The sequence below is a fragment of the Camarhynchus parvulus genome, chromosome 2 (assembly GCF_901933205.1).
Source record: "Camarhynchus parvulus chromosome 2, STF_HiC, whole genome shotgun sequence".
Lineage (NCBI taxonomy): Eukaryota > Metazoa > Chordata > Aves > Passeriformes > Thraupidae > Camarhynchus > Camarhynchus parvulus.
The window spans coordinates 46,736,114-46,764,085 of NC_044572.1; the positions used below are offsets into that span (position 1 = coordinate 46,736,114).

Here is a 27,972-nt window from a genome sequence, read left to right on the forward strand (position 1 = left end):
CTGCATGGCTTTGCTGGTACTCACAGCTTGCCAGGTTCAATGGGACATCACAACATGGTACTCATCAAGTGCCTCCCAAATTCCCAGTTTGCCTTCCACGCAGTAAATAAACCAACTGAGTTTGTTCAAAATAGAGCACTCTTTGCTCTCCTCAGATATTTCTGAAAGGCAGTCAGATGTCTACCAAATGCTTGTTACACCAGATGTTTTTGAGTAGTATGGGCATGTAGCACCCCAGCTTATGGGACCTGCTTGTAGAATGAGTGAGACAAGGTTCAGTGCTGGCTGTCTTCTGAGGCCTTAGAGAAAATGGATGGTTGGTGGAAATCAGCACAGAATTGTTTTGCACTGTATCTGGGGCAGGGAAAAGTGCGTGTATATTGCCTCAAGTATGGATTTTCTGTCACTAATGGCATTAAAAGCTTGTTTTGCACTCTGAAGTTACCTTACCGTAAGTGCATACCATGTCCAAAGGAATGGAGCATGAAACAACTCGTATACTTAAAACTGAATGTCAGCCCTCTGCCTACTAACTTCTTTTGGTTATGGTGGAGACATAAACTCCACCATTGAAATAACTTTTAAGTGCTCTTTTTGGGAGGAGCACTCGCTATCTAGACCAGTTATCCAAACCAAATATCTCCATTCAGAGCTGGAAGTGGAGAAAGGGGAGGGCAGCAGTGAAGAGGAGGAAATGAAGGCAGTACAGTTTACTCACTATTAAAGAGGAGTCCCTAATACACCAAAATACAGCAGAAGGGAAAGTAATTTCCATTTTAGGGGAAGTCATGAGCCAATAGAGAAATTGTTGTTTGGGATAAAGCTCTTGAGGACAACTGAAAATATAAATCCTATGTTGACTATTTGATACTGACTAGAATGGTGCCTGTTTGTGCGAAGGTTTTAGATATTCCAACATATCTTTCATCCTTTTTGACTGCAATTTGCAGAAATACTTCTTAAGGCCACAAAATCTGGACCTTGTAGACAGTATAAAGTTAATGGTTAGTTTACAAAAGAACTAGGCAAGATAGAAAAATATAACACCAACATTTACAGAAAATAATAAATTATAGAAGAATTCCCCAGCACACTCTAAGGATTAGAAATACTCATTCAGCTGTTGAGCTCTACAAGCAAGTCTTGTTGCTCTTCTCTTTCTGGGGAAATCTCCAGGTCACCTGCACAGGTTGTTCTGATTTTGAGAGAAAGCACATCCTCAGACGTGGTCCCAATTCACCAGGTAAAGGAGAAAACTCATATGTCTGGACGTTAGGTCTGAACATAGCATTCATGGATGTTGCCAGGCAAGGGATGACCTTAGGAGATGGGAAGATTGCTGTTTAATGCAGCCAGAAAATAAAGCACTATGCCACTTTCTCAGTGAACATCAGGCTTATCTTTAAAATGGTTCCTTAAAAAAGCACACAAAGCACGTGGTCACAGAAAATGCTCTTGTCCTCTGTGGCCTTTGCAGGTCTCCAGAACTCCCACCTTGGGAGCCAATTCACATTAGCAGGTGAGTCAAAGCACCTTTGCATGACTGGGCATCTCCGGAGCCTCCATGGTTTGGGAGAACACTCATTAGTAGAAGGGAAATGGTTCAGGAAGCTCTGGAAAGGTTCCTTGTGTAGGAGATGAGACTACTCCAGAAAGGATGTATGTGCCACCTGCCAGTCACTGAGCTTCCCAGCAAACCACACTCAGACCCCTGACTTCTTGAACTGTAGGGAGAGCCAGAGTCAAACCAGACCACGGTGACTGGCAGGAAAGCACAAGCTGTCAGCTGGAAGGCCACAACACCAACTCCTAGAGAGCACATCTCAATATATTAAAATGCATTAGAAATATTAAAGCACTTCAGCTTGTGTACTTTAGGAGTTATGAGCACAAAGGGCATTTGCCTTTTAATAATGTTTTTTATGAGCTGCCTGAGTGGCTTGCAAGCAGTTCAATATCCACTGCTGCATACCATTACTGCTGTAGTTTCTAGAAGACTGCTTGGGAGACTCAGGAAAGAAAATTACTGTGATCAAAGTCAAATTACAATACACAATTACATTTCTGTGAATCCTCTATCCAGCTAATACAAATACACTGGAAAAAATCAATTCAACAAGATTGTCGGAAAAACAAAGCCGTGTTTCCAAAACCATGCCCCTTGAAGGTATACTTTTAAATAACTCTGTGCTCCACTTACAAGTTTTATAATGTCAATGTGAATTTGAAAGGATCTGTAAAAGGAAATGGGTTTGAGTTCTTCTATTGGACCTCTTTGTATGCAGATACTATCACAAACAAAATGTTTTGCTCTTGCTCAAGACTAATTTGATCGCTCTGAAATGTCACAAATGAATGGACTACTGTAAGATAGTTTTTCATTTTCAACTCTATTTCCAAATCCTTAAACACTCACTCATTAGTATACCAAAAACATTTTCAATATGAATGCTTTGGTAGGTTAGCATTGTTTTCAGCTAACAATATTTCCACAATGCATTTTTTGTGCCTTGAGGAAAATGTTCTTGAAATGATAGTGGTTATAAATTCTTCATATTGCTGAATTTATGAAGTCTGTTGATTATGCCATTTATTCATCACAAAGATTGTTTCCAACCTAAATAATTCTATGATTCTAAGATGTTTATAAAAATACTCACATCCCTTTCTTGACCATTCATTGCTTCAGATGTAGATAAACATACTTGGATTTTCATTATTTTTTCCTCACAGTTACATTTTCAGTGTGAATTTTAAATAAACAAAAAACTTCATATTCATTCATCATTTGCGAAGACATTCCAATTTCAGAAGTACTTTGCTAGGATGTTGACTGACAGGATGTGGAAAAGGCACAAGTCAATTGATTTTAGCTTTCAAATTAGAGTTGTTGTTTACAGTCTTTATAGTCAATCAATCTCAGTGAATTACCTCCAGGGAAAATCAAAATATGTGGTTATTAATCTCAAAGATTCTCATGCATTTTTGGTCAGGAAAAGAAGCCAGGCATTTTGAAAAAATGAGTCTTTTATGATTTTAGCATGCTGGGGTTTAAATTTTGGGCTGTGATTGCAATCTTGACAGAGCTTCTGGCTGGGTGGCTTAGCCCTTAAACTAAAATTCAGATGCAACCCAAATACTTCTGACACTGGTGGGGGACTTTGACTCCATTATAGCAAAGCTCTCTGTAGGTCTTGGAGGTTTTTTGTGCCCTCAAATCAGTCTCAGGTTGAACCCTTTGGGAACTCAGGGAAGGAGTCAGAGAGGTCTGGGCCACACTGACAACATCTGATGCACCAGCTCCATGCAGTGCCACGGTCCAGATGTGGTGTGTATAGGCACAGCCTTTATTCATATCAGTAAAATAGTTTGGGAAAACAGGGCAGCAGCATCTCTAAGTCTGGCTGCAAAAACAATGGTCTCATTTAATGACTCTTTTCATAAATCACTTTCTTCAAAACACCGCATTTTTTGAACAAAGCAGAGTGCAAGAACAGGTGAGGTTTTATTCCTGTTGCATGTAATGAGGCACAGGGAACATGAAGGGCAAGAGGTGAAGTCAGCGTTTTCTATGAGGCTCCAGAGCAAAACCAGACATGAGGATGATTTAGGAAGGTTGTTTTGATAACCTTAGGAAGGTTATTTTGATAGCCTTTCCTGTAGCCCAGTGTTGGCCCTGAGTATGTTTTGTAGATACACTTGACAGTCAACGAAATGAACCATGCATTTTCTACATCAGCAGCAGCCAGCTTTTGCTGTGCCAATTTATGTCAGTTTATAGGAAGCCTTAATTCTTGTTTTGACAGCTACAGAATTGTTATGTGGTCCTGAAGGACTGATTATGGCTTTCCTATCTTCAGCCTGTTTCAGACATTCAAATCCTAATGACAGTTTGTTATGTTTGTTTTTGGTTTTGTTTTTAATAAAAGGTGCTTGGCAGATAAATTGTATAATCCTCTGGGTCCAACATTTCAGCATTAAGGGGAGAAATGGATTTCTTTCTGAATTACTTGGAAAACATTGCCTCTAAATTTTATGGATTCCTGTTTGATTCCCTGATGGATATCCAGGCAGGTTTGTCACCTGGCATAGAGGATATTTATTTTACAGTTACTCTACATGAGAGTTTGACTTCTATTGTTAACTATAGGTAGGTGTGTGGAGTTTGCTACCTGTCTTTCTTCACATGCTAGCAGTAAATGCTGAGAAACAGGATTGCATGAGTGTGGTGCTGCCAACAGCATGGCCATAACGACTATGCTTTACTTGGAATCATCACTTAGGATCTCATTAGCACCCATTAGGAGACATGACTTTAAACTTTTGATATCAAAAGTACAAATACATCATTAGCACCTTTTAGTCCATCATCTGTACTGCAGCACGTCTAGTTGCAATTGAACAGAAATTATTCTGGAAACAGCCTTTGCATACAGTGAAGTTACATTAAGAAGATCAGGATTTTTCTATTCCCCTCTTGCATATTCAAGCAGTGATATTTACTTACCTAGATTGTCTTTGTGTCACTAACAATAACACCAACACATTTCCTTTTACCCATCTTTGCAATGGGCTGTAGGATGACACATCCAACACTTTCATGTGGTAGTTCATCACCTGCCAATATGTCCGACTCACGCTCATGTGTTTTACAGGTTTTCTCTGGAGAGTTTAACTCCATTTCTTCTTCCACTTCTTCCTTTAACTCCCTTGCCTAGCTGCTTACCAAATGTTTACAAATGATTAACAGGATTTATGGAATTCAGGTCAAAGATATCATGTGGCACTACAGAGACCTGGTTGCTGTATTAAGACCAAATGCTTAGAAGCCCATTTTGGCCATGTTCAGCTCAATTACAGGACTGAGATCCAGACCACATGTAATGAATTTTCAGCCTGTTCTGGCACTGCAGTATACCTAATGGAAAACAGCTCAGTGTGAGTTTGCCTGACGTGCCTTTTCCTCATGATGGTTTTACATGGGAATTTGCCAATGAAACTAACCAGTGTGCTTTTGTTCATGCTATGAGCAAACACCAGGGGAGACAAAGCAGATACAAAAATGGGAAGGAACACTATTCTACTATTCTGTAAAGGAAAGCCTAAGCTTCAACAAAAATTGAGCTGCAGCATGCAGTGTCACTGCTTGAGCACCATGGGAGTCTGATTTACAGTTTGCTGTGAGGGAAGAGAGAAGGCTTCACCCTTACCATTCCTACTTAAACTAAACTATCTGCATCAACAATATCTGAGCCAACTAAGGCAGCATTGGAAGAAGTGTGGGTAATCAAAGACTTTAGTGACCTGGGTGCCTGAACTACACCAACAGAAAATACTTCTAGGATGGTCCACATTTTTAGATGACAATAGTCACACAGTTTCTGTTGTGACCAAGATATAAACCTGTCCTTCAAATACTTGAGGTAAAGAGCTGGCAAAAGGATCAATACAGAGGATTCAGAAGAAATAGCAGAAGGTTGTATGTACAAGATGTTGGGGAAGCAATAATTAAAAATTGAATTGTTTGGTACTTGGTATCTCATAAGGTAATTTTTTTCTGGAAAACACTACAAGTATAGGCACCACTTGAAATATATACAGCAGCAATGAATTACAAACAGTGTGATTCCTTTGTCTTTTGAGAGCCATATCCTTGTTTTTCTTTGTTTAAGTAAGACAAATTGATCCACAGGAGTGTGTCTTCTGCATTTACACTGAGACACATTCTCTTTACACAGAATGAACCACCGAATGAACCATTGAATGAATTTACACAAAATGAACTGTATGCAACAAAATAATATTTCATCTAGTAGAAAGTGGTCTCATCTATGTGCAAGTAACACAAGTTGGGAAGAGGAAACTTTTTCCTAGGATTTAGAATCATCACCAGCTTCATCTGCCCCTGCATACTCCCTCAAAGGGCAACTGCCAATCCCAAAGCAGAGTATCTGCAGAGGTCTGAAGAAGGGGGCATCTGAATGAAAATTACTTGCCTTTACTGTTCTGACTGGTTCATAATACATCCTGGTTTTACAAGGAAGCCCTTGTCCAGTAATTTGTTCAACTTTGGGAGGAGCCAGTTTTTCTGAATAATGAGACAAAGCCCTCTGTTTTGCCCACCCCTCTCCACTGTATTTGATGTGCTGCTGCTGCTCCCATTATCCTGCCCTGTTTTGGTGGGTGCCATGCTCCTTCTTGGCAGAACTGCTGGATCAGTCCAGCCCCCTCCAGCTCTATCCCCAGAGCAATAGTGTGGTAGGAAGAGATATATTAATAAAGGTAAATTAAACATAACTTTAATGCCTTTCGCAATGGCAGGGCATATTAAATTTTAATTCCTGGAGGCCTGATCTCCACGTCTTTTGTAAGTGCTGTTTCTTAAGAGGTTGGTACTGTGCAGTATATGCTTTTCTCAGCTCTTCATCTTTCAACTTGGATGAGCTATGGACTGAGGCTGGGGCATCACTGCATCCATCCTTTACAACATCTAGCCTAACAAGGCCTGCCTCATCTCATGAGAAAGTGGATCTCAGAGCAGAAATACAAGAAATGCAACAAATAAATTAGGTGCTCACACAGTTCAACAAAATTTCCTGTCACTTCCAACGAGCCAGAAAGAGAAAGAAAGCACCACTTCTGCCACAAAAAAATCCACATAGCTTTAACAGGTCAATTGAGCAGGTTTTCTCTTGACAATTTTCAAGTGGGTTTTGCTGCATACATTACATTTGGTGTTCTGTTCCAGGCTGCCAGGCTTGAAGGATAAAATGCCCAAGAGCAGCGCAGGACACATTGTTAGCACCTGTGGCAGAACTGCTGCTCCAATGCAAAATGTGTGCTCCAATGCAGGCACCACAATGGAACAAAGTACTTGTGGGTGTCCTTGCTGATTCCCCACAAAAACTTAGCGCACCCCACATTTTGGCTCATGCTTTTTGTCCCTTTGCCAGAGATTCTCTGGCAGAGAGCTGAGATCCTTGCACTGTGTTAGCACAATCACATCTGCTTCTTATCAACATTTCTAAAATAGTTAAAATCAGGATTGGCAGATTCATGGCAGCTCCTGGGGTTGTCAACCATCTTCCCTATTGGCCCTGCCTCCAGCATGGTGCCCAGATGCTCTGCAGTGCTGGAGCAAGGGGCTGCAAACCACCATAAACTCAGATAAATGCACCTGGAGGCGTTGTGAAGAGGAGGAATCAGTTGTCAAAGCATGAGGGCAGCTCTTGCACCCATCCTGCTCCATACACAGCCCCTTGCTGCCCCATGACTGCACAGAGAGGCCACACACCAGGCTCTCCTGGCTCAACGTATAAAGAGCTAAAATGCCATAATTTGAAAAGGCATCTTGTAAGTATCTTGTCCTACAGATGCTCAGAGCAGGGACATTACCTATTTCACTATCAGGTCCTGAATGAGAGCAGAGAGCTGGGTATATTTTTTAGGACATGTGGTTACAAAATTATTTCTAGAGCAGTAAATACTTGCAAAGCCACCTGTGAAATTTTCAGTGGAAAGCACAGACTATTGGAAGAGTGGGAGAAAATGATCTGCAGGGGTGTCTGCGAGAGGTAGGGCAGCTTCTCCTGCTCTCTCAGCCCTGTGCCTGAACTAAAGCCAACATCCAGGACCTCTAAGAACACCTAATTTAAATTTCTTGCACCTACAGGCCTGTAAAAATATCAGATATGGGTTTTGCTGACTTGCAAGGCCAGTTCACAGCACTGACTCCGGTTAGCTGACAGCACATAAAGTGTGGTACACAGCAGCAAGGTCAGAGAGCAGTGGCTGCCTCATCAGCTCAAAAATCATGGACCGCACCTTATTTTTGCCATAGGGCAACGAAGCCACTTTTGATTTTAAGGGTCTATCACTCAGTTGCAGGCAGGTGTTGGTGAACTGCTGCTTCTGGTGCTTCCAGAGGATACCCTCCTTGGGGAGTGGTGGGTGATGGGAATGTACATCACGAGGTCCAAAAAAAATGAGCCACGTGAAATGCTCAGCCCTGACCAGCAGCTTGCACCCTTTGTCTTGCCTTACAAAATGTTGTGTTTCCTTGTGCAGCTTGGTGCTGTTTACAAAGCAGAGCAAAATATACCTTGTTAAAATGGAATCACTCTGTAAATGACATGAAAAGAGAGAGGGTATTTTAGTAAGAGGCACAGCTTCACCAAGAAGTCATGGATCACCACATCCAACTTAATAGAACTGTTCTCATCAGGGGAAAATGAAACTGCAGCTGAGATGACATGTGGAGCTTTTTAACCCATCACAGCTTACCAGCAATCTGCTCTCCACTTCTGACAGAAAAGACTTTCATCCTCAGGGTGAGTGTCTTGAGGGAAGAGTGGTGTCAGTAGTAATAACAAAATGATAGAGATATTTTCTTGTAGACTTGCTAGTGCAGATTTTTGTCTGAACCTCCTTAGTTGCAATGAAAGGAATATCCTCAAGTCTGCACAGGTACATCCCTTTGGCAATTCCATCAAGTCAATTAATTTCTTCGAACATATTATCTGAGACAGTTGTAACCTGTCTATTCCCAAGCCAGATTGCTAATTACCTCCATTTGCTTTCTATAATGAACTTCTTTCTCTGTGGAGGGCTTTTTGACAAAAAATCTGTTTCACTCACACCAACAGCAAGCTGACATTCAGATTTGTCCCTCCAAGGGCAGTGACCTCTTTTTTACATTTCTGAGATCAGTCATATGAGGCAGCACCCACTACCCAAGCTACTGCAATCACCTCCTGAACCAAGTGGTTCCTGGGCTCAAAACTGTAGAGGCGATGCCTGCACTCACTCATGCCCATAAAAAAATCCGAAGGCATTTTGCTACAATGATGGAAACCTGGGTTATGGTGGCCTTTAGGACCCAGGATTTTCACAGGTTGTTTCTGTACCTGACATATTTCCCAACGACAGATGCTGCAGCTCTATATTCAGCATGTTTCAGTCTCCTCTGGGAGCAACAGGGTGCTTCTCCTTCTCAGGCATTTTCTTGGCCTTTTTGATAAATGCTGTCTAAAAATGCTGCATTTTGAAATGCTGACAGGTTTGTAAAGGCAGACACTAATTCTGCCTTTGAGGACTGTCTGTGGCCATGGTGGCAGCAGGGAGGCAGCAGATAAAGGTTGGCAGACCTGTCCAGTTGCACAAACCCCACAAAGCTGTTTTTCCCCACCTCTGCCCAGGCAAAGCCATCTTTACTGCCTACCTCCCTCTACTTTTTCTTATTATTGAGATCTCATGGATTTTTTCTTTTACATTTGTTTACAGAAAATCCACTCTCCCTCAAGAGCAAACTTCTTCCATTCCTATCACACTAGTGCCATTTCTCTCTTCAATAAGAAATTGTTTCATCTGTATCCTTCTTTGAATATACTTTGATTATTTGGCTTAAAAGTCACAAATTATCACTTGCTGGTATCTTTATTTTGTATCAGAAGAGAATATATTTCATTAATTGAATTTCTGCCTATTTTTCTGAGTAATTAAATGGTCTTATAACCCCACTGTTGCCTAGCAATGCTGACACAGTACCACAGTAAACACACTGCTGCTTAGTAAAAAAATTTAGAAGACTGTTAAGAAGGCAGTGGGAATGACAAGCTGGTACACAGCTGTGAGTGAAGACTGTTTAGGACAGCTTTCAGAAATTATCTTGGTGCTGTTTGGCCCAGGAGCATTCGTCAGTGAAAGAGCACAAGTATCTAACACTTGAGCCACCAGCTCTATAAGGAGTGGTGAGGATACTCAAAGTAATGAGGACACAGAAGTTTAGAGCAATGTCAGTTTTGTGTACCTGACATTCACCACTTAGGATGGCAATGATGCAATCCAGTGACATGGTTTGAGGTGCAAAAGCAAAAGAATGTGTGATCTGCTGAGATCATTGCTGAAACCGGCTGACTTCCACGCACTGACCTCTACCACAGCAATTCAAATTACATGGCAAATGAGGATTTCAAGATGCTGTGGTCATGGATATAATTGCATCTGAGATGATACAAGGGTGAGAAGGATTCATCTACCAGTGGCAAAAGGTCTGCTAGCAGTTCATTATCTCTGTACCAGATTTATAGTGCTGGCATGTCAGGGCTTTGTGCAAAAGGAGGCTTGTAAGAAAAACTGCTGTGAAGGTGTGAAAAATATAAAGTCTAGTTATTGAAGGTGTGATGAGCATAAGAGAACAGATTAATGAGCAGCACATTTAGTGTCTAAATCACTAATAAAGGTTTTCACTAGGTACTTGTGTCTCTGGAGAGTATTGAGCAATCCTTTGTCATAATTTGTAGGCTCGCTGCATTTTCCCTTTATGCTGTCTGATCACCAGCACAAAGCACATTATTTATTTGGTGGCCCTGTGTAAATTCTGCAGGACAAACCCTTGAGACATGTGTTCATACTGAGAGAGCCTGGTCCTTTGCAGAGTTGGGATAAGAAACACCCTCTGGAGCAGGCAGCAGGGGACTGAAGGATCCTCTGAGAAAAGTTAGTCTGGTACATTTAGGATTGAAAAGACAAGAGATATTCCTAAAACCTGAGGAGGGCATGAGGACATTGAGTGAGAGAATGTTTCTATAATTAAAGGGCATTGAGAAATCTGACTAAATTTGGCCCACACAGGCAGCTGGGTGCATTGGCTTTGGTGCACATGTGTGTGTTGTGTTCAGGGACACGTGCTTGGAGGCTCATGCTGAGCCCTCCACAATTCTGAAATTCAGCACAAGGAGCTCTTAAAACATACTGCTGGGGGAGAGGAGCTGAGGCTGCCAGCACAAAAAAAGCTGTGAAGTTTAAGCCTCATTTAAAAGCCTCTGCAGTCACCTGAAAACCTCACTCAACGGCTCTCAAGGGAATGACAATTCTGAGTTGTCTTTAAAGCTCCTGAAGTACTTAAGGCTATAGATGTATTTGTAGGTAATGACACACAGTGGGTACAGACCTGTAGCATGAAAAAGACAGAGCTGATATCCACATTCCGTATTTCTGGAGAGGGATCTGCTTCGGCTGCATAAACTTTGCCATGGTTCCTGAGCCTGAGCACTGGCTGGTAGCTGCGTGGTGTGGGACGCATGGAGGACAACCCTGGAGAGTATTTTTGGGCTGAGCATCAGCCAAACAAAGCCTTATTTCCCTGTGGATCTCCATCACAGGAGCCAGTGATGTGGGGGCCATCTATAGGTTAAAAATCACACTCCTGATGCAAAAAATCTGAACTGTATAAGCTGAAAGTGTGTTGCCTGGAACTGCCAAATCGCTTACCTGAAGGAAACCACCAAGATGCTGTCCCATCTCCCAGCACAGCTGCAGGATGCACCTCTAAAACACTCTCCAATGCGATGAAAAGAGATAGGAAGATGGCCCTGAGAAGAGGGAAATGAGGAGACTGCCGAGGTGCTGACCCTTCTCCCTCTGTTTGCTCTTCAGAGCACCGAGATTGGCAGGAGGGAGGGCAGCCTCTGCGCCCTCCCGCTCCCGAGGAAAGCTGAGCCCTGATTTAGCACCTGCTTGGCAGATGCTCAGACCATCAAAAGCCAGAGGATGCCCTGAGGTGAAGCTCTATTGATGTGCAATACTTTGAACAAATATATATTTCATTACTGTAGAGAGAGAGAATATGAATCAATAATTCAGGGGTAAGGCAAGGGAAAGGGATCGGTTGGAACCACTGCTGGAGGATGCACTTCACTTTCTGAAACACTTAAACTGTGTGGTTTTTTCAAAGACCACCTTAATTATATACCTACAGTCTTTTCAGAAAAGTCTTAAAGCCACTGTACTCATCAGAGAAACAATCCTTCCTTGCCCCATCACCCTAATCAATGAACAATATTTAACATAATGTTTCAAACCACAGACTTCCTTCTGGAGATTGTCTCTGATCCAGCCTCTCTCTGGAGGCAGGGGAAGAGAGGAGAGAGAGAAAAGGAGGCTGGGAAGAGCTGCGAGGATAAAGAGCAAACCAGTATTAATTGAACAGTAGTCATAAGGAGGGAGGCAATGTAGTTACACTAATTTAATTTTGAGCTGAGACTTGAAGAGGAAGATAAATGAAAGAAGAAAATTAGGAGATAAAGGACTACTGATACAGAAAAAATAACCCTGATTTCCCCATGAAGCAAACCAGGTTGCTTTTTCTGAAGCATTAAGCTGCAATCTCAATTTCCAACTAGAAATATCTGGAATTTCTGTAATTTCAAAGGGCTTAGAAGAAAACTATTTTGCAAAACACATGCCTATTTGCTTGGAAATATGGACCCAAACTGTTTATTTCTCAAAACATTTTTTTAAATTGTTGAAATACCTTGTTTCCAAAGGGCATAAATTTCAAATGAAAATCTTCTGATATGAGGGTTAAAATATCTTTACCACACTAAACTTTAGAGATGGTTTTTGAATGTGTAAAATGGTGGTAGCAAAATGAAACATTTAATTTTTTTTTATATAGACTGAAGTTGTTTCTTCATATTGCTTGATTTTTGTCCTGAAAATTGCATGAAAAGTTTTCCTAACCTGTTTTCTCCCTTTGTGGTAACCTGTGCAAGACGAGCAACATGACATGTTACTTGAAGTGGCAGGGCATTGGACTGGTACACATTTTCTTCCATGGACTGCACTGAAAACATTTATCTTGTCCATGTGAGAGAAGTTGGTTTTGAAGATAAAACTTAATACTACCTGTGTGTAAAACAGGAGTACAAGTCCTTGTGACTCATTTGTAAAACTTGCATCTCTCTGAGCACTCACTTGTTCAATAAGAAACAGAACAAAGGCTGGAATTTCTCTTTAGATTTTCTTGCAGGAGAAAAAAAAGAAGAAGAAAAAAGAAGAAATAGCCTGAGGTGTATTTTATTTGGCAAATATAAAAGTAAAGGCATAAGTAGGCTAACTTCAAGCTGACAAGGCACGGTTAGTCATTAATTAATTAAGTTTGCAAATTAACTCCTGACATAATTTCCACTAACTTTAGCAGCATTTGGTTGCCACTCCAGGTGATTTCGCAGGAGACTTTTAAAAGTGAAATAATAGCTAAAGAATAGAGGAGGTTTAGTGGTTCAGTATTTGTCACAGCTGTAATCAAGCTGACACACTTAGACACTAAGTATGGGGTATTTTCTGAGGCTTTCCCAGCTCCTCTAGCAAACTGGGCTGAGTGGTCATGGCTTGACTGCCCCTAGGACTGGGGAGCAGATACATCCCAAGGGTCCTACTCGCCTCTGTGATTCACCTGAAGCCATGTATTTGCTACTTGCAATGCTTCTTCACTTAATTTCTTTGTAGATTCATTCACAGGACTCATCAACATAATGACTGACATCATTTGGCGCTACACTGGAGATTTTATGGCCCCTGATATCGTTTGCAGGGTCGTTCGCTACTTCCAGGTATAAAAACCTTGTGCTTGGTGCCCCCATAGCAGTAAACTCTGACAAAAACACTGTGTAGAATTTTTTCTAGCAACAAAAGTGCTAAATGTTGAAAATGTTCCTTTAAAGGTCAAACACGTTAAAGCATATTAAATATTTTAAATTTTGTGGACAGGATAAAGGAAAAATACCCGGGTGAATATACAAGGGGGTGGGCGCATTTCCTTTTCTTTTTTTTTTTTTCCAGTAAGCTTTGAAACATTCCTAGTTCAGAGTTCTCACTGACATCACCTTCTGCAATAGATGTGTCTCAACTGTTGTCCTGTTATACTTTCTGCCCCAGGTGGTCCTTCTCTATGCCTCAACTTACGTCCTCGTGTCACTAAGCATAGACCGGTACCATGCCATAGTTTACCCCATGAAGTTCTTGCAAGGAGGTAGGAGAATTTCAGTACCATGTTATTGCTGTAGACATTATTGGATAATTTTTTAGTTCTCAAAATTCTAAACCTTGTTGCTATGAATTATTCATTCCTGCTCTAGCTGCATTTGAACTCTGTTACAGTTTTCCAAAGGACGAAGTAGCCGTGGTTTCAAGATTTATTAAACTCCACTTAGCCCTCAGCAATTTTTATAAGTATTGTGTTAGCAAAGAATGAAATGACATTTTAAAAAGTATAATGGTTTTCATTATATTCCAGCACTTTTAGAAGGTTTTAGTGGACAAAAGCTATCCCTTGTTCCACTATACTGACTGTAGGAGCTGCTACATCTATACTGTCTATTTATTCACATTAAAAAATAACTTGGATGGTGTACTGAGAATTCACACAATAATTTGATGTATCTTCAAAAGACATAGCACATAAGTTTGGATATCTATTGTTTCTTATCATTTCCTCTGTTTGTTTGGTTTCAGTTTTTTTTTACAGCACTCGGATATATCCTGGCCTCTTAGCAGTACAGTTTAAACAAAATTATTTCTTCCCCACAGAGCCAAAGTGGGGTGTTAAGAATGTTGCACTGAGTGAAGAGACAGAAATTGCAGGTGGGGAGGAAGAAAAATACTTACAAGAGCCATGAGGTCTGGAGGATGTGCTTTAATCAGATGCAAGCATCATTCTTGTTTTGGAGTACTGGTGGCTTCTGCCAGACGGCTCTATTCAGGGGATCAGATTAATGGCCCTTCCTGGCCTTAAAAACCTGTGAGTCAATCATAGCTCAGACAGTGTGCAGCTTTGGCAGATGTTAAGGTCTGAAAGCTTCAAAAACTTGTGTGAAATTTAGCTTTATATTCCCCAGTGTGTAGATCAACTCTTTCAGAACAGGGAGATGGATATCAAGGTTTTCCCAGTGGGCTTTGGAAGGGGTGGCATTGCTCTACAGCTCCTTCAGGAGGGCTCATCAACCAGGCAGGGTAGGGGCTCATAAACCTGTTGGCTGAGCAGGATGAGCTGTGGGACAGACCTGCTGGCATTTCTTCTTCATGCATGGCACAGGAAAAGCAGTGCTTGTTAAATTACTGCCTGGGTATAGTAAAGAATTTGATGGGTAAACTTTGAAAAGCACTTTGAAGTTGAAAAAGAACCCATGAAAAATCACTTCAAATCTTCATAAAAGCCTTTTAAAAATCCCATTTCCTATACCTAGACCATAAAGCTTTTTTTTGTTTCATTTTTTTTTTTAACTGGAGAAAAGCAGATGTTGTCTCAGTTGAGGGTAGCAAAATCATCATCAGGGTGCAGCTCTGGTCAGGGGAAAAAGGTCACAAGCAGAGAGAGCACTGACAAAACCCATCTGCCTCTTGCAAGGTCTGGCTACACACTGAGGTACAAGCAAAGTCTACGTTCAAAAGAAAAAAAGAAGAGCATTGTAAACCGAAAAGAAGGCTCTAGAGAGTTATATTTAACATAGCAACTTTCTGGAGTGTACATAAAATAATCACCTTTGCACCCAGGTATTTCTTGCAGAGGTGCTGTGTGGGATGCTTTTAAAATGCCCTCTTAGCTATTCTACAGATGGAGAACAAAGAGATTTACAAATCTTTGTCATTGGTGATGACACGGAGGAACTTCATGAATAGTTCTGAGTCAACCTGTGGCAAATTTCTTTGCAAAATGAAACACTCATCCCCCCAAAATCCTTCAATCACCAAACAAAAGAGTTCTTTCTTCTTATTGATTTGAAAAATTATGTTTCAAGTAGCCTTGAAATATCATTTTAGAAAAAAAAAAAAGTCAAACATTCCACTTTGAAAATGTCAAACAATTTTTTTAAATTGTGGTTTAGTTACTAGCCTCAAGTCCTGTTAAAAATCATTTGCAATGAGCTGTTCTTTGCATGGTTATTAAGAAAACAAACTTCAACAGGTGAATATTTTATACATTTCAAATACATAAATGACCAGAGAAAGTGCAGTATGGGAAAGAAATATGCCTTTTAGTCCTAAAGCTTTTACTGTGAGACACCTAATTCTACAACCAAAATGATATTAAGAAAAATTGTAAAATAAAGATCTAAAAGAAAAGAAACTGAGAAGTTATAGCAGCAAATATTTTATGAATACTTCATCATGTTGGAAAGGTATATGCAAACTACATGCAAACTAAACAACAGGTGAAAAAAGAACTGCTGAAGAAAATGACAAAACCCAAAAAGGTGTAAACTGATCCCTGGGGGGTTTTGGACTGAAAACAGTGCTGTCACTGAGATTCTGGAGCAGCTCTGCTCTCTCTGGATTTAAAACCTAATTTTAAGGTAGCACTTAGTTTATCAAAGGATTGCATAGCATTTTACATTTTACATTCATTGCATTTACATTACGTTCTTGATGGCAGGAAGCAGAGTTTCTTCCAAGAGGCGACCCCCTGTCCCATATTGCTGGGAGCAGAGAGATGTTCTCAAACCCACTGTCACAGTGCAGGGATGGTGGGAGCAGAGCAAAGGGGACAGTCACAAGGAAACATCTTTTAGGACAGTCAGAGCCAGAGTTCACAGCTGAGGTTCCCACTCCAACCCTGGGAGTTAGTCTTGGCCGCCACAGTTAGAAAAGCTCTAAAGGAAAATGCTCAGACTGGTTCAATAGAATATTGTATTTCAAAAGTTATTTGTTTGATTTCATTTATAACTGATGCAGCTCTAGTTATGTGATTTGCTGGCATTTTGAGCATATTAGAGCAGCTGCTAAAAATGCAGCATAATAAAAGTCCTGTTGGTGAGGCAGAAAATTGACATTATTCCAACAGAACAAAAATCTGCTTACCTATCACTGCTCTGTAAAGCCCTTTAGACTAGGAAGGCCATATTCTACCAAATGCAAGGGACATTTAAAAATAAAAATAAATGAACAATGCAGGAAAAGCATTATGAAACGCAAAGAAATATCTCTATTGCCCAACCCAAATTGCCCAGTTCTGTTCAATATACACTGAAAGAAAAAAGGTTTATTTTCCAGCTCTGATCGTTTTTAGTTAGAAAAACACTGAGGCTTGCATGATTGTAATTTAAGTAGTTAGCTCACATTTGAAATGTCCTCTCTGTGAGGAAATATTTAGTGAAATTTATTCTTAATATTCCTTTTGCTAAGTTTATTCCCTTATGCTTTGGGAAATTTCGCAGTTCTCTTTTGCCTGCACAATATTTATAGCATTAATCTAACCCTCTCACTTACGCAGATGTCATCAGAGTTCCCTTAAGCCCTAGATTAGCAAGACCATGCTTTCCTGAACGTGGGTAGCATTTAAAAATGAGCAGGATAACTGAGTATTTGCAACTGATGTTTTATAAAGCATAAAATTACTTTTTGAATGTTTCACCCACATGCTTTTGTATTGCTCTTTGAGCTTCAAGGAGGAAAGACATTCTTCTTGATATGCATAATTTAAAGTGGTTTTCTATTTCACACACAACCTCGGGTATTTTTTAGGACAATAAAGTATTTGAACACTAAAGCTCCCAGATTAAAAAAAAAAAAATCTGTCCCCATATGTTCCTCTTGCAATCTGGCTGAGGAGGAATAAGTGTCACTGATAATCATGGGTACTCCACAGATAAGCCCTTTCCCCCCACACTTTTCAGCTAGAGCTAACTGGATTTTAGCCAGAAGATGCCGGTTTTTGAAAATTAAAGCCTTGGAACTTTCTGCTCCAACCCATTGGTATTTACAAAATCTTGTGGGTGCCACCAGACATCATTTCATTTCCCACTTGCTTTTCCTCACTTGGCAGTGGCCAGAAATCAAGAGGATGCAGTAACCCAAACCTGCTGGAGGTTTTGAGGTCCTTTAGCTCCTGTTCTTCACCATGAAGTCCAGGAGGATCTCCCAGTTCCTGTATTTTTCAGCAGATAAAACAGGGCTGGGCACTTGAGCACTGTCATCTGCCCTTGTGGTTAGCAGTCCACTCCTGGCATGACATGGGTTCATCAGCAGGAGCTAAATTTGATCCCCACCATCACACAGAGAAGGGCAGGAGATGCCCAGGCTCTTCAGGCCCATGTTTCTTTGGGACAGTAAAGTTGCAGATGGAGTTAAAGGCAGGTGGTTTTGCAATCTTGTTCTGATCGTGAACTGAGGCATTTTCTTTTTCCTCATAGGAAATGTTTGGAAGTCTTTGTCACTACAAGGTGCATCACTAGGCATGCAGTAGGGCAGGTCTGAGGTCCTTCACATCCATAAGTGATGTTGTCTCGGTGGCATAGAGGTACCATTTGCATTTCATGTTTCTGACTTGCTGACCCTGACCAGTGCCTTTCTCAGAGTGCTTCAGATTCAACAGACGCTAAAGCATCCTTAAATAAAACTTGCAAAATACAAGCTCCTAATGACATGAAAATTTATCATGAGAAAGAGATGAAATCCTTTTTCTCCTTTGAAGTCTTTTCAGCACCAGCCAGCTGCAGCCTAAAATTCTCTTTCTTCACAGAATTTCCTCCTCCTCCCTGCCTTTCTGTCAATAGTGCTGCAAGGGTTCACTCTCACCAACAACCCCACTGACACTGTCTGTTTGACTCTGTTACACAGAAAGGCAGGCAAAAGTGCTTATTGGGGTGGCCTGGAGCCTCTCCTTCCTGTTTTCCATACCCACTCTGATTATTTTTGGGAAACGGCAGCTCTCCAATGGGGAAGTGCAGTGCTGGGCTCTCTGGCCTGATGACTCCTACTGGATCCCCTACATGACAATTGTGGCTTTCCTGGTGTATTTCATTCCTCTGATCATAATCAGGTAAGTCCAAAGCCCAGTCAGCAAATGTGTGGTGAATGCTGTCAAGTGTGCAATCAGCTTAATGATTTTAATTTCTAGTCATTCATTACAATTTCATTTCCATACCTGCTGCATAGCCATTTTGGTTTTTATCACATAATACACAGGTCATTGTACTTGCCTTGGGTGTTCTCTGTGTGGTATTAACAGCCAGAAACATTTTTCTCTGAAAAAAGGAACAAATCTCTGAGTGTGTCCACTTATCTCCACAGCTTCAGGCTTGAAAGATATCTTTATAAACCCAGTATGAATATTTATCCATTATGACAAAAGATAATTTTAATAAAAGAAAAGGAAACTGCACTTAACACTAATTAAACTGAAATTAACTTGAAGTGCTCTCAAGCTTCACAATACTCGACAAGGTCTCCTTCACCAGGATTGGAAAGAAATCTCCAAGCGCTCCAAGTAGTTGCCAATTACTCCTAAAATATGAACAAATGTACTTCTTCCTGTTTTGTAATAGGAAACCTAAGATGCAGATATTTGAGACTGATTTGCCACAAATCACAAAGACAATCAGCAGAAAGTGTATTCAACTAAGGTCAATCAATATCACAGACTTAGTGATGAGCCTCCCTCTAGAGCGCTGCCATTAGCTGCTGTGAAACCAAAGGTAACTAGCCATGAGGAGCCACCAAGGCAAAAGAGCAGTCAGAATCAGATGTGGAAGGGGAGTGAGGCTTCCTAACTGCCTCAAAATGCCGCCAGTGTCAGTGACAGTTCTCAGAGACGTTACTTTTCTTTCTTTCACTAGCAAGGTTACAATTGTATTTCTTGGTGTCCATCTCTTCTTGTCAGCAGCAAGAAAGACTTGCTGGGACTCCTTTTTTTCCGCCATAATTTGGTGCTGCTTAGACTCTGAGAGAAGAACTATTTTTGCAATGTCCCTTGGATTTATCTCTTGTTCCAGCTGCTTTTCCAGCAAGTGATGAGCCATGAGCCTCCCTCAGTTTCCTTCTCATTAGTGCCCTGAGTGAGAGTGGGGTACTCAGAGGCTGATCTCTTCTAGATGATGACAGGAGTGACTACATAACCTTGAAGTTTATTACTGTTTTATCACAGAGATTAAGTTCTGCAGCTTTTAATGGCAACTAGTTTATCAAAACCATGTGGTTCTTGAACTCATCTAGCTGACTTTTTATATGGATTCAAAATGGACCAGTGTTGCTCCCTAGAGAGAAGGGATGATTTTTACACATTGCTCATAACATGTCAGTGCACTAAACCTTCCATTTTTTTGTGCCAGATTGCATAGATATAATAAAAAAATCAAGAAAGTTCTCCTTAAAGAAAAGTTTGAGAAGAAAGGAAAAACTACTGCCAAGTTATCCTTCCTAGGTGGGATAATTTCTCTGCGTGTTTTCCTGTCTCTGAAAGCCAGCCCAGTTTTCGATATATAAAAAAAAATATTCTTGGGAATACGTAAATAAAAATGTGGGTAGATCTGCAGCCCAGCAGTAGCAGCAAAAACAATAAACATACACTGCACTGACAAAAAGCAATTTAACAGTGAAAAGAAATGGCACTAGAAAATTTTTAGGCTGGCTGTTACTGTGAAAGGGGCTCTTTTACAAGCTTTCTCAAAGAGGCAGGAGTTGGGAAATTCTAGCCAGCATCTTAAGTGTTTCAGGAAAAAAAACCCACAGCCCGCCCAGTTACCAGTCATTCCACAGGTGTGTGAAACATCTCTTTCACACTCTAACATACACACAGATTTACATGGTTTCTGTAACAGACCAGCCACTCCTTTTACACGCCATCTATACTTGTTTGGCAAGAAAAGGCAAGCTACAGAGCAATAAATATTTCAGAGCTGCTGACATTATGCTCCCCTCCTCCCTGCCAAAGAAAGATATTCAAACCAGATCAGCTCTGTGTCTTGCTTTACAGTAAATCCCCAGAAGCAAGAAGGTGATGAAGACATGAGGGGAAAGAGAAAGGCAGTGAAACTGGCATTTCATGAGATTGTCCTGACATCCGACACATGAATAAAACATCCTAAATTTTTTGTGGCTTTAACCTTAAGCAACATTCACAAAAGAAGTTTATGGCAGGACAGGAGCTAAAACCACTGGTTTTGGAGCCAGGGGCAGCGCAGTGTCCATCATCTGCCCAGAAACATTCCTGGTTTCAGTGTTTTTTAACACAAATGTTCCTGTGTCCTTGCCAGCAGAAGAAAGATTTTTGACAGGTCAAAAGTGGTGTCTGGCACTGAAAGGAGGAAGGGGACTGGTGCAGGGAAGGATTTATTTTGTGCTTATTTATTTCTAGTTGTCAGTGATACTATTTTCTTCAGAACAGAGAGGATTGTCTAAAACCACAGAAAAAGAGGATTAGCTACAGGGCAAGGTCAGCAGAGACATTATGAAAAAATGCCATGCAATTTGGAAGGAAATGACTATTTTTTAGAACACTTTTTTAAGTCTCAAGCATAAAAGTGAAGGTTTCAACTTCCCAGCTGATGTATCTGTAAAACATCTGGCAACACAGCCTGAAGGTGTGACATCTATTTCTTTAAAAATCATTGGCAGTCCAGGAGTTTAAAGCTAATCCACCTGATGTGGCTGCAGCATACAAATACTCTGGTAAGCAGTTTGTGGCTCAAGAACAGCAGGAATGGCTGTTAATACCCCCAGGGACTCAGTTTCTCTGTAAAAGATTTTTTCCACCCAATACTTTCAGATGCACAGGAGGTTTGATGATAAATGAGATGCTGTTTCACAAGGGTGAGAGAGATCACATATGTTCCAGTTGTGTGTTATCTGACAAGAGATTATTTATAAAATGAAAGGTGTTATTTAATAAATTTAGGAAGGCTTTTTTTTTTTAAAATTTAATGACCTTTAGCCGAAGATGTTATTTTAAAAAGGCCACAACATAAAAATGGAGAGAAGATCCATAAATGTGTAACTGAAAGGTCAAGGATCAGTAGAAGAAGCCATGAATACATATAAGCCAGAAGTTAAGTCATACACTACACTTAGTGAGGAAGCAAGGCAGGGTGCACACAAAGAAAAAAATTAAACCTTTTCTGCAAGAATTCATATTGTTTGCGCAGCTACTTTATTTTCTCTGCTGAAGCACTCTGATTTAGCTGCATGGCAGGTGTCTGATGCAATGTGGGACACTGGCTGCCAGAGTTAATTCTTAATTAGTTCTGCTGCCTGAATCTGCTGAAAACCTAACCTCTAGAGCAAAGCAGTTCACTGACGACAGCACTTTTTCTGGTGCTGTTCATCTGAAGTGCATACAAAGGATAAAATCTTACTTTTCAGGTGCAGGACTTAATTCCACACTAGATATGCTGCTTTGGCTGAGCTGTTTTCACTTGTTACAGTTCAGACACCATCATCTTTTAAGCTTCTCTCATCCGGCTCTCAGCTCTCCCTGTAGAGCTGATCTCATGTGTTCCTGACAGCCTTCAAGTAACTCACAGGAGTTGTGTTATTCATAACACTGCGGCCCATGGAATGAATTATTTAGCTGATAACCTTATGCTCACCATGGAAAACCCTTGCACTGACAAGCTAAACCCCCAAATGTGGTGTGAGCAAACTCTACAGATTCCAAGCTAAAACATGAACCAGAAGAATGCAGCATTCTCCCCCCCTCAGCCCTGCTTTTTAAAAAATGTATGTATAGAAAGGTAATTTATGGAGAAAACTGCAACAGCCTGAAAGACCTTAATACTTCTGAGGTTTATTCCTACCACTTCTTCGCAACTAGAGAATCAGCAATCAGTTATCAAAAAGCTTGTGGTTTTTCAGCAAGTCTTTTATGTGATTATAATACCAATGAACAGGATCTGAATAATGAAAAGAAAATAAAAAGCTATGATTGGTATTTTTAACCCAAGTGTGTGGATATCTTTGAGAGCTCAAAAAAGTGGAGAATATTTGTTCTTTTCATATTAAAGCTTCCCTTGTCCCCACTGTCTCAGTGTTGTGCAAGAAGAACCACAGATCCTGAGTCAGGCATTTCTATACAGTGCTTAAAAATTTGGCCTGCTCCCTCTTATTTACATTATTCTACCACTTCTTCTGCAGTTGATATTATCAACCTATGAAACCACAGAAGATTCAAAAAAAGTAGTTAGGGAACCCGCAGTAATTAGCTCGCTCCTGTTCTGGGACAAGTGTCATCAGCTAAAACCAAAGCCTTTTCTCCTATTCCAAAACACACCAAACAAAGCTGAAATGGTATCTGTGATTGTTGAAAACCTCTGAGGCACTGTTGAACAGAGGTTAAATATGGCTCAAATCAAGATTACACACTGCTGTCCTGCAAATATTTGCACCTGGGCCCCTCAGGACCTGTGATGGGGAAACAGAAGAGCTACTGTGTTTCTAGTCTGCATTGCTACTCTGTGCCAAAACATAATTATGTTCTGGTACTTGAATATCCAAAAGCTGAGAGGTTTTTAGCTGTTATTCATGATTGCTAAATATATTTTTTATATTTTAAAATTATAAATATAATATATAGACATTTACCTAATATAATTGCAAACTCATGTTTAAAAAAAATTCTAAAGCTCCTCTTGAAGCACAGAGGAAAAAGATATCCATCTGCTGTTTAAAATCTGAACTCCAAAGAGAACATTTGTTTTGCAGCAGCTGAAAAATAATTAGAAGAGAAAAAAAAAACCAACAAAATCAGCTAAAAGGAAAAATATGGAATTAAACCCAAGGCATTGTAATGAAATAAAAAATAGATTAAATAAAAGGTATTTCTCTGAATTAAATAAAAGGACTGGAAATGCCATTAATAAAAATACCAAAGGTCATTTTTTGAACTTGATTCAGTGATTTTTGCCTGCAATTTCCATTTCTAAATAAAAACCCTGGATCTTGCACACACGTTTGTATCTGTCCATCTCTTCACTTACCCATTACATGTGGCTGCAATGGTTTGTTCAGATGAGGTTACTTTTCTCTTTAGACAAATAGTGCTGTAAATTAGCCATAAAACAAAGCAGCCACATCACTTTGCACAAATAAAGTATAGGGAACAACAGGCAATGCTGGATGATAAATAGAAGTAATTAACAGGGAGCTTAAGTGCACTTCTGCCATGGTAAAAGCTCATTTTACTAGAAAATACTGAGGCTGTGTGGGACGCCCTCATAGTGCAATTATTTATTTCCAAAAAATCTACATTTAAAGAGTGGGCAGATCAATAACACTTATGATTGTTAATATCAGTACATAGCTTTACCAGAAGACATTTTATTAAAAAAAAAAAAAAGTGGTCTATGAATTAAAAATACAGATGGGGTGTGATTATTCACAGTTGCATTTGTATGACTAAGCATAAGTTACATATTTACGTGGATAAAAAATGCTGTAATTACCAATGAGGCATATTGAACAACACCATTAACTAATAGCAGGCTATGATGGACATGCCTCCTAATCTTTTAAAATTTGGATCAAGTTTTTGGAGATGCAAAGAATTTAATTTCTGAGATACACCCATAATGTGAGACATACTTTTGTATTTTTCTCCCACCTCTCGAGATACCCATTTTATCAGGGTTAGAAAAATCATCACATTTTCAGATCAACAGCATGTCCTTTCTATCCTGAGGTCTTCAAAGCCTGCGCAGCTACTTGTCAGAATGGCTTGGATGAATTTTCCATCCAGGCTTGACTTTTCCGCCTTAGTACCCTTTCATTAGTCTCTCACCTGCAGCCTGGGCTGGAAGGTCAGTGTGCTGTGCACTTAAAGACACAAAGAAGCCTGGCCACACCTGGGCCTCGAGGGCTGCACATCACATCTCCCTGTGCTTTCAGTGGAGACAAGGGCCAGCAGCATGCAGGCGTGTTACATGGGTTAAAGAAAGAGCAATGTGTACCACATGCTTTTACATCTTGGCAGTGAAGGCTGAGCAGTTCAGCGTCCAGAGGAAGGGAACAGAAATTAGGATATTTTTGGAATGGTGCAGACTATTTCCAAACACTCCTGTGAATACCAGTTTGTCATCTGTTACCTGCTACTCTTTGCTCATCTGCCACTTCATTTTTCAAGTGAGAATTTCTTTGAGATTTGACCAACCTCTGGATCCTCCTCCAGCTGCCTTTTACAAGAAAGAGAGGAGCTACAAACGTATTCTGAAAAAAAGCTGATTTCCCCTTGTAAGGAAAATACTTCTCTTCCATAAGAGCCCTCTTTTTACTTCTGTGGCTTTGAAACACTCATGCAGTTGCCTGTTATGATCCTAGGCTTTAGGTAACTCGCTTCTGGAAAGTCCAATTTCTCAGCTCCATGTCAACATAGCTGGGGAAAAAAATAAAGAAAAAGGGTCAGGTACTGAACTGGAGTCCCAGAGAGATCAAATTATAAATGAATAACTGTGGCTGGCGCAAGAACTGCTCAGAAGTCTACCTAGCATGTAAACTTTCCTGACACCCACCCTGAGCAGCTTTACACCACCTCTGGTCCACTCTTGATAAGGAAGGCTCCACTGGCTTCAGCTACAGAGAAAAGCAAGATGAATAGAAGCAAAAATACCGACACAGATCCACTATGTTGGCAGCACTTTATTAAGCTGCTGGATGAAAACAAGAATTCAACTTTCCTCTGGAGCTCTAAAAATTAAGGGTTCAAATGAATCAGCAAGTAATCTCATAGGTGAAATGCCAATGAGAAGAGAGATGATGTAACTGTATCTGGCAAAAGACATGCCCCTACCAGTCTGCAGCCTAGAGGGCAGGAATTCTGGGGTCAAGGCAAAGCAAGCGAGAAGCCTGGCTTCACAATTCAATCCTTATGGCATTTGGCAGAAGTAAGGATGTTTTGACTGCAGAGTTAGACTCCTTTGTCCTGATGCTTAAGAAACCCTGAGTGGTTCCTGGTGGACAAAGGAAAATCTGCATCAGAGAGGACATTGTCTCAGCTGCAAATAAAGAGGTTAGGCTAGAGACAGCAGGCTAGGAAGAAAATAGAAACAGGACTTTTAAGAGTGAGCTGGTAAAATTTTTGAGATGACAACAATTATCATTATAATACATTCTGATTCATTGGAACAATCAAAGGAGAAGCGTACATGCATTTTCCAGCATTGTCTGCAAAAAGTACAAAGAAACTCTCGAGTTTCAAGTGTATGAGCTGTTAAATAAACAGGCTCATGAAAAGCCAGGAGATAAAAGGAAAATGTTCAAATCAGCTGGGAGCCAAGCTGGACTTTTGAAGGGATTAAGGAGAGCAAGCTGTAGTCCTAGCTGTGGGCAGATGTGAGCAAACCCCTCTCTGGGCAGGGACGCTACGGCTCTGCTGCACAGCCCAGACTGCACCTTGAATTTACAGCTCTCACCTGCTGAGCCTGGAAACCAGATGGCTCAGACTTCCACAGAAAGGGAAACCTCCAAACCTTCATAGCTTTTTGAGCACAAATTCTGCCTTTGCAAGCATGTCTAGCAATTGAGGGTGGTGTAGGAAAGACTCATATATCAGTCTGAAAGGACTAATAAGTATAATGCCTCTTCTGATAACAAAAATACGCCGTATAACAGTAAGACACATTTTTGCCTCTATAAAACACCCTGAAATTATGTCCTTTGTTGCACTTATTTCACATAAGGACCACTAAGGTTTATGACAATTAACATCCTCAAGCAGGAGGTGGGTTTAAACAGCTCTTCATCTTGAAGGAATTATTTTTATCTATTCTCTATTAAATCAGTAGAAGTCCAGATTGGCTATTGCACAGGGAAAGTCCATAACTATCCAAGGTCACTGTGTACTAGGACACTTTTCATTTTTCCTATTAAAAGTATATAAACCTCTCTAAATGTGTAAATTGTGGTGGATCTGATTTTGAGTCATCTAACTCTTCCCATTTATCTGACACTTCAGTTCTCCTTGATTTCCACCACCGGACACTGAGACCCAAATGTGGGCACTGCTGTATTTATTTGCATTTCTCATTGATCTTGCCCTTATCAAATTCCCCAGGGCGAAATTTTATTCACCAGCTTCATATCCAAAAAGTAACAGCAAAGTTGAACTGTACACACAGCAAAACCTGGTCCCTCCCTTGCTTCCCTCATCAGAGCTAGTGCTGCAGGGCTGAAACTCAGATGAATTTGGCATTGGCTGGCTCAAAATCACCAATGAGCTCTTGCCTGAAAGATATTTGGCCAAATCACTGCATTCCTCTGAGCCTGAGATTTGACATCTACAAAGCCAGGACAACCATAAGGACTTCCATGGTGAAAAGTCTTCACTTTTCCATACAGAAAAGTACTGTGGGAGAGTCATATCATGTTTATTATTATTATTGTCATTTACTATTATTATTCCTATGCAGTCCCACCACCTCTGTGAACTCCTTACACATAGACAAGTATATTCTTAGAGCACAAATGGCCGGGATGTCTGTTGAATTTATTGTGCCTAATACCAGCAACTTTTCCCCTTCTGCAGCGTCATCTACTCAATTGTGATTCGAACCATCTGGATGAAGAGCAAAGCTCAGGCTGTCATCATATCCAGCTGTCCTGGTGAGTCTCAGCATACCTGTGACTCCAGCTTTGTGATTCAATTCCAGCTGATCCTCACAAATCTGGGAGTGCTTGGACATGCACAGGTCATGTTGGGCCCCCATCACTGCAGTGGGAATGGGGTTTCTGTATTTGTTCATTCATAACTCATTTCTACATTATTTACCTTCTTTCCTTTGACACTAAATTCTCGCATAATAGGAAACATCTGTGAGAAAATTAATAAAAAGTAAAAAGTACTTGTTCTAGAAGTTAGAATTCCTATTCCTGGAACTGTGTTCATATCCAGAATAGTTTTTTTCTAGCATATACTTGGCAACACTTTTTCTGTGTCTTCATATGTCCTTGCAGGTATAAATTTTGCTGAAGATCAGAAATTCCTGGCCACAGAAAGCTATAAAATGATCAGAGTATTCCATCCCAAGACTACACATGCCTCAATGCTTTGGGGAGATCTACTCTGCTTACTTTTTCCCTTCTATTTGGGTGGCTCATGTTTTGATTGAGCAGACTTGCAAGGGTCCAAATTTGAGGAACTACTGAGGTCCTAACTGACACCAGGGAAAGATGAGCTTGCGTATTCCTGTCCTGCCTGTCAAGGTACACACTGACATCCACACACCAGTCCTGTTCTTTCACTAGCTGAACTGTTCTTTTCCCAGGTGGCAAAACCTCGCGTGGCTACACCAGCCGTGGGTTCATATCCAGGGCGAAGGTGAAGGCGATCAAGTACAGCATTGTAATTATCCTTGGTAAGTGAAAAGCCTCAGAGCTGGGAGCTAGGGAGGATGCTGACATTAGGAAGCTGCTTTTCTTCAGCAACCTCTA

At 40.6% G+C, this 27,972-nt stretch overlaps 1 protein-coding gene across 1 annotated transcript in view; it reads left to right on the plus strand.

Moving 5' to 3' along the window:
• Positions 1-27,972, plus strand: part of NPSR1 (neuropeptide S receptor 1) — a 55,673-nt gene that overhangs the window by 25,221 nt on the left and 2,480 nt on the right. Inside the window, exons 3-7 of the mRNA XM_030943227.1 lie at positions 13,291-13,394; positions 13,720-13,813; positions 18,397-18,598; positions 27,068-27,144; positions 27,807-27,896. Of these exons, the coding sequence (XP_030799087.1) occupies positions 13,291-13,394; positions 13,720-13,813; positions 18,397-18,598; positions 27,068-27,144; positions 27,807-27,896 (567 nt within the window). The remainder of the gene's footprint in view (positions 1-13,290; positions 13,395-13,719; positions 13,814-18,396; positions 18,599-27,067; positions 27,145-27,806; positions 27,897-27,972) is intronic.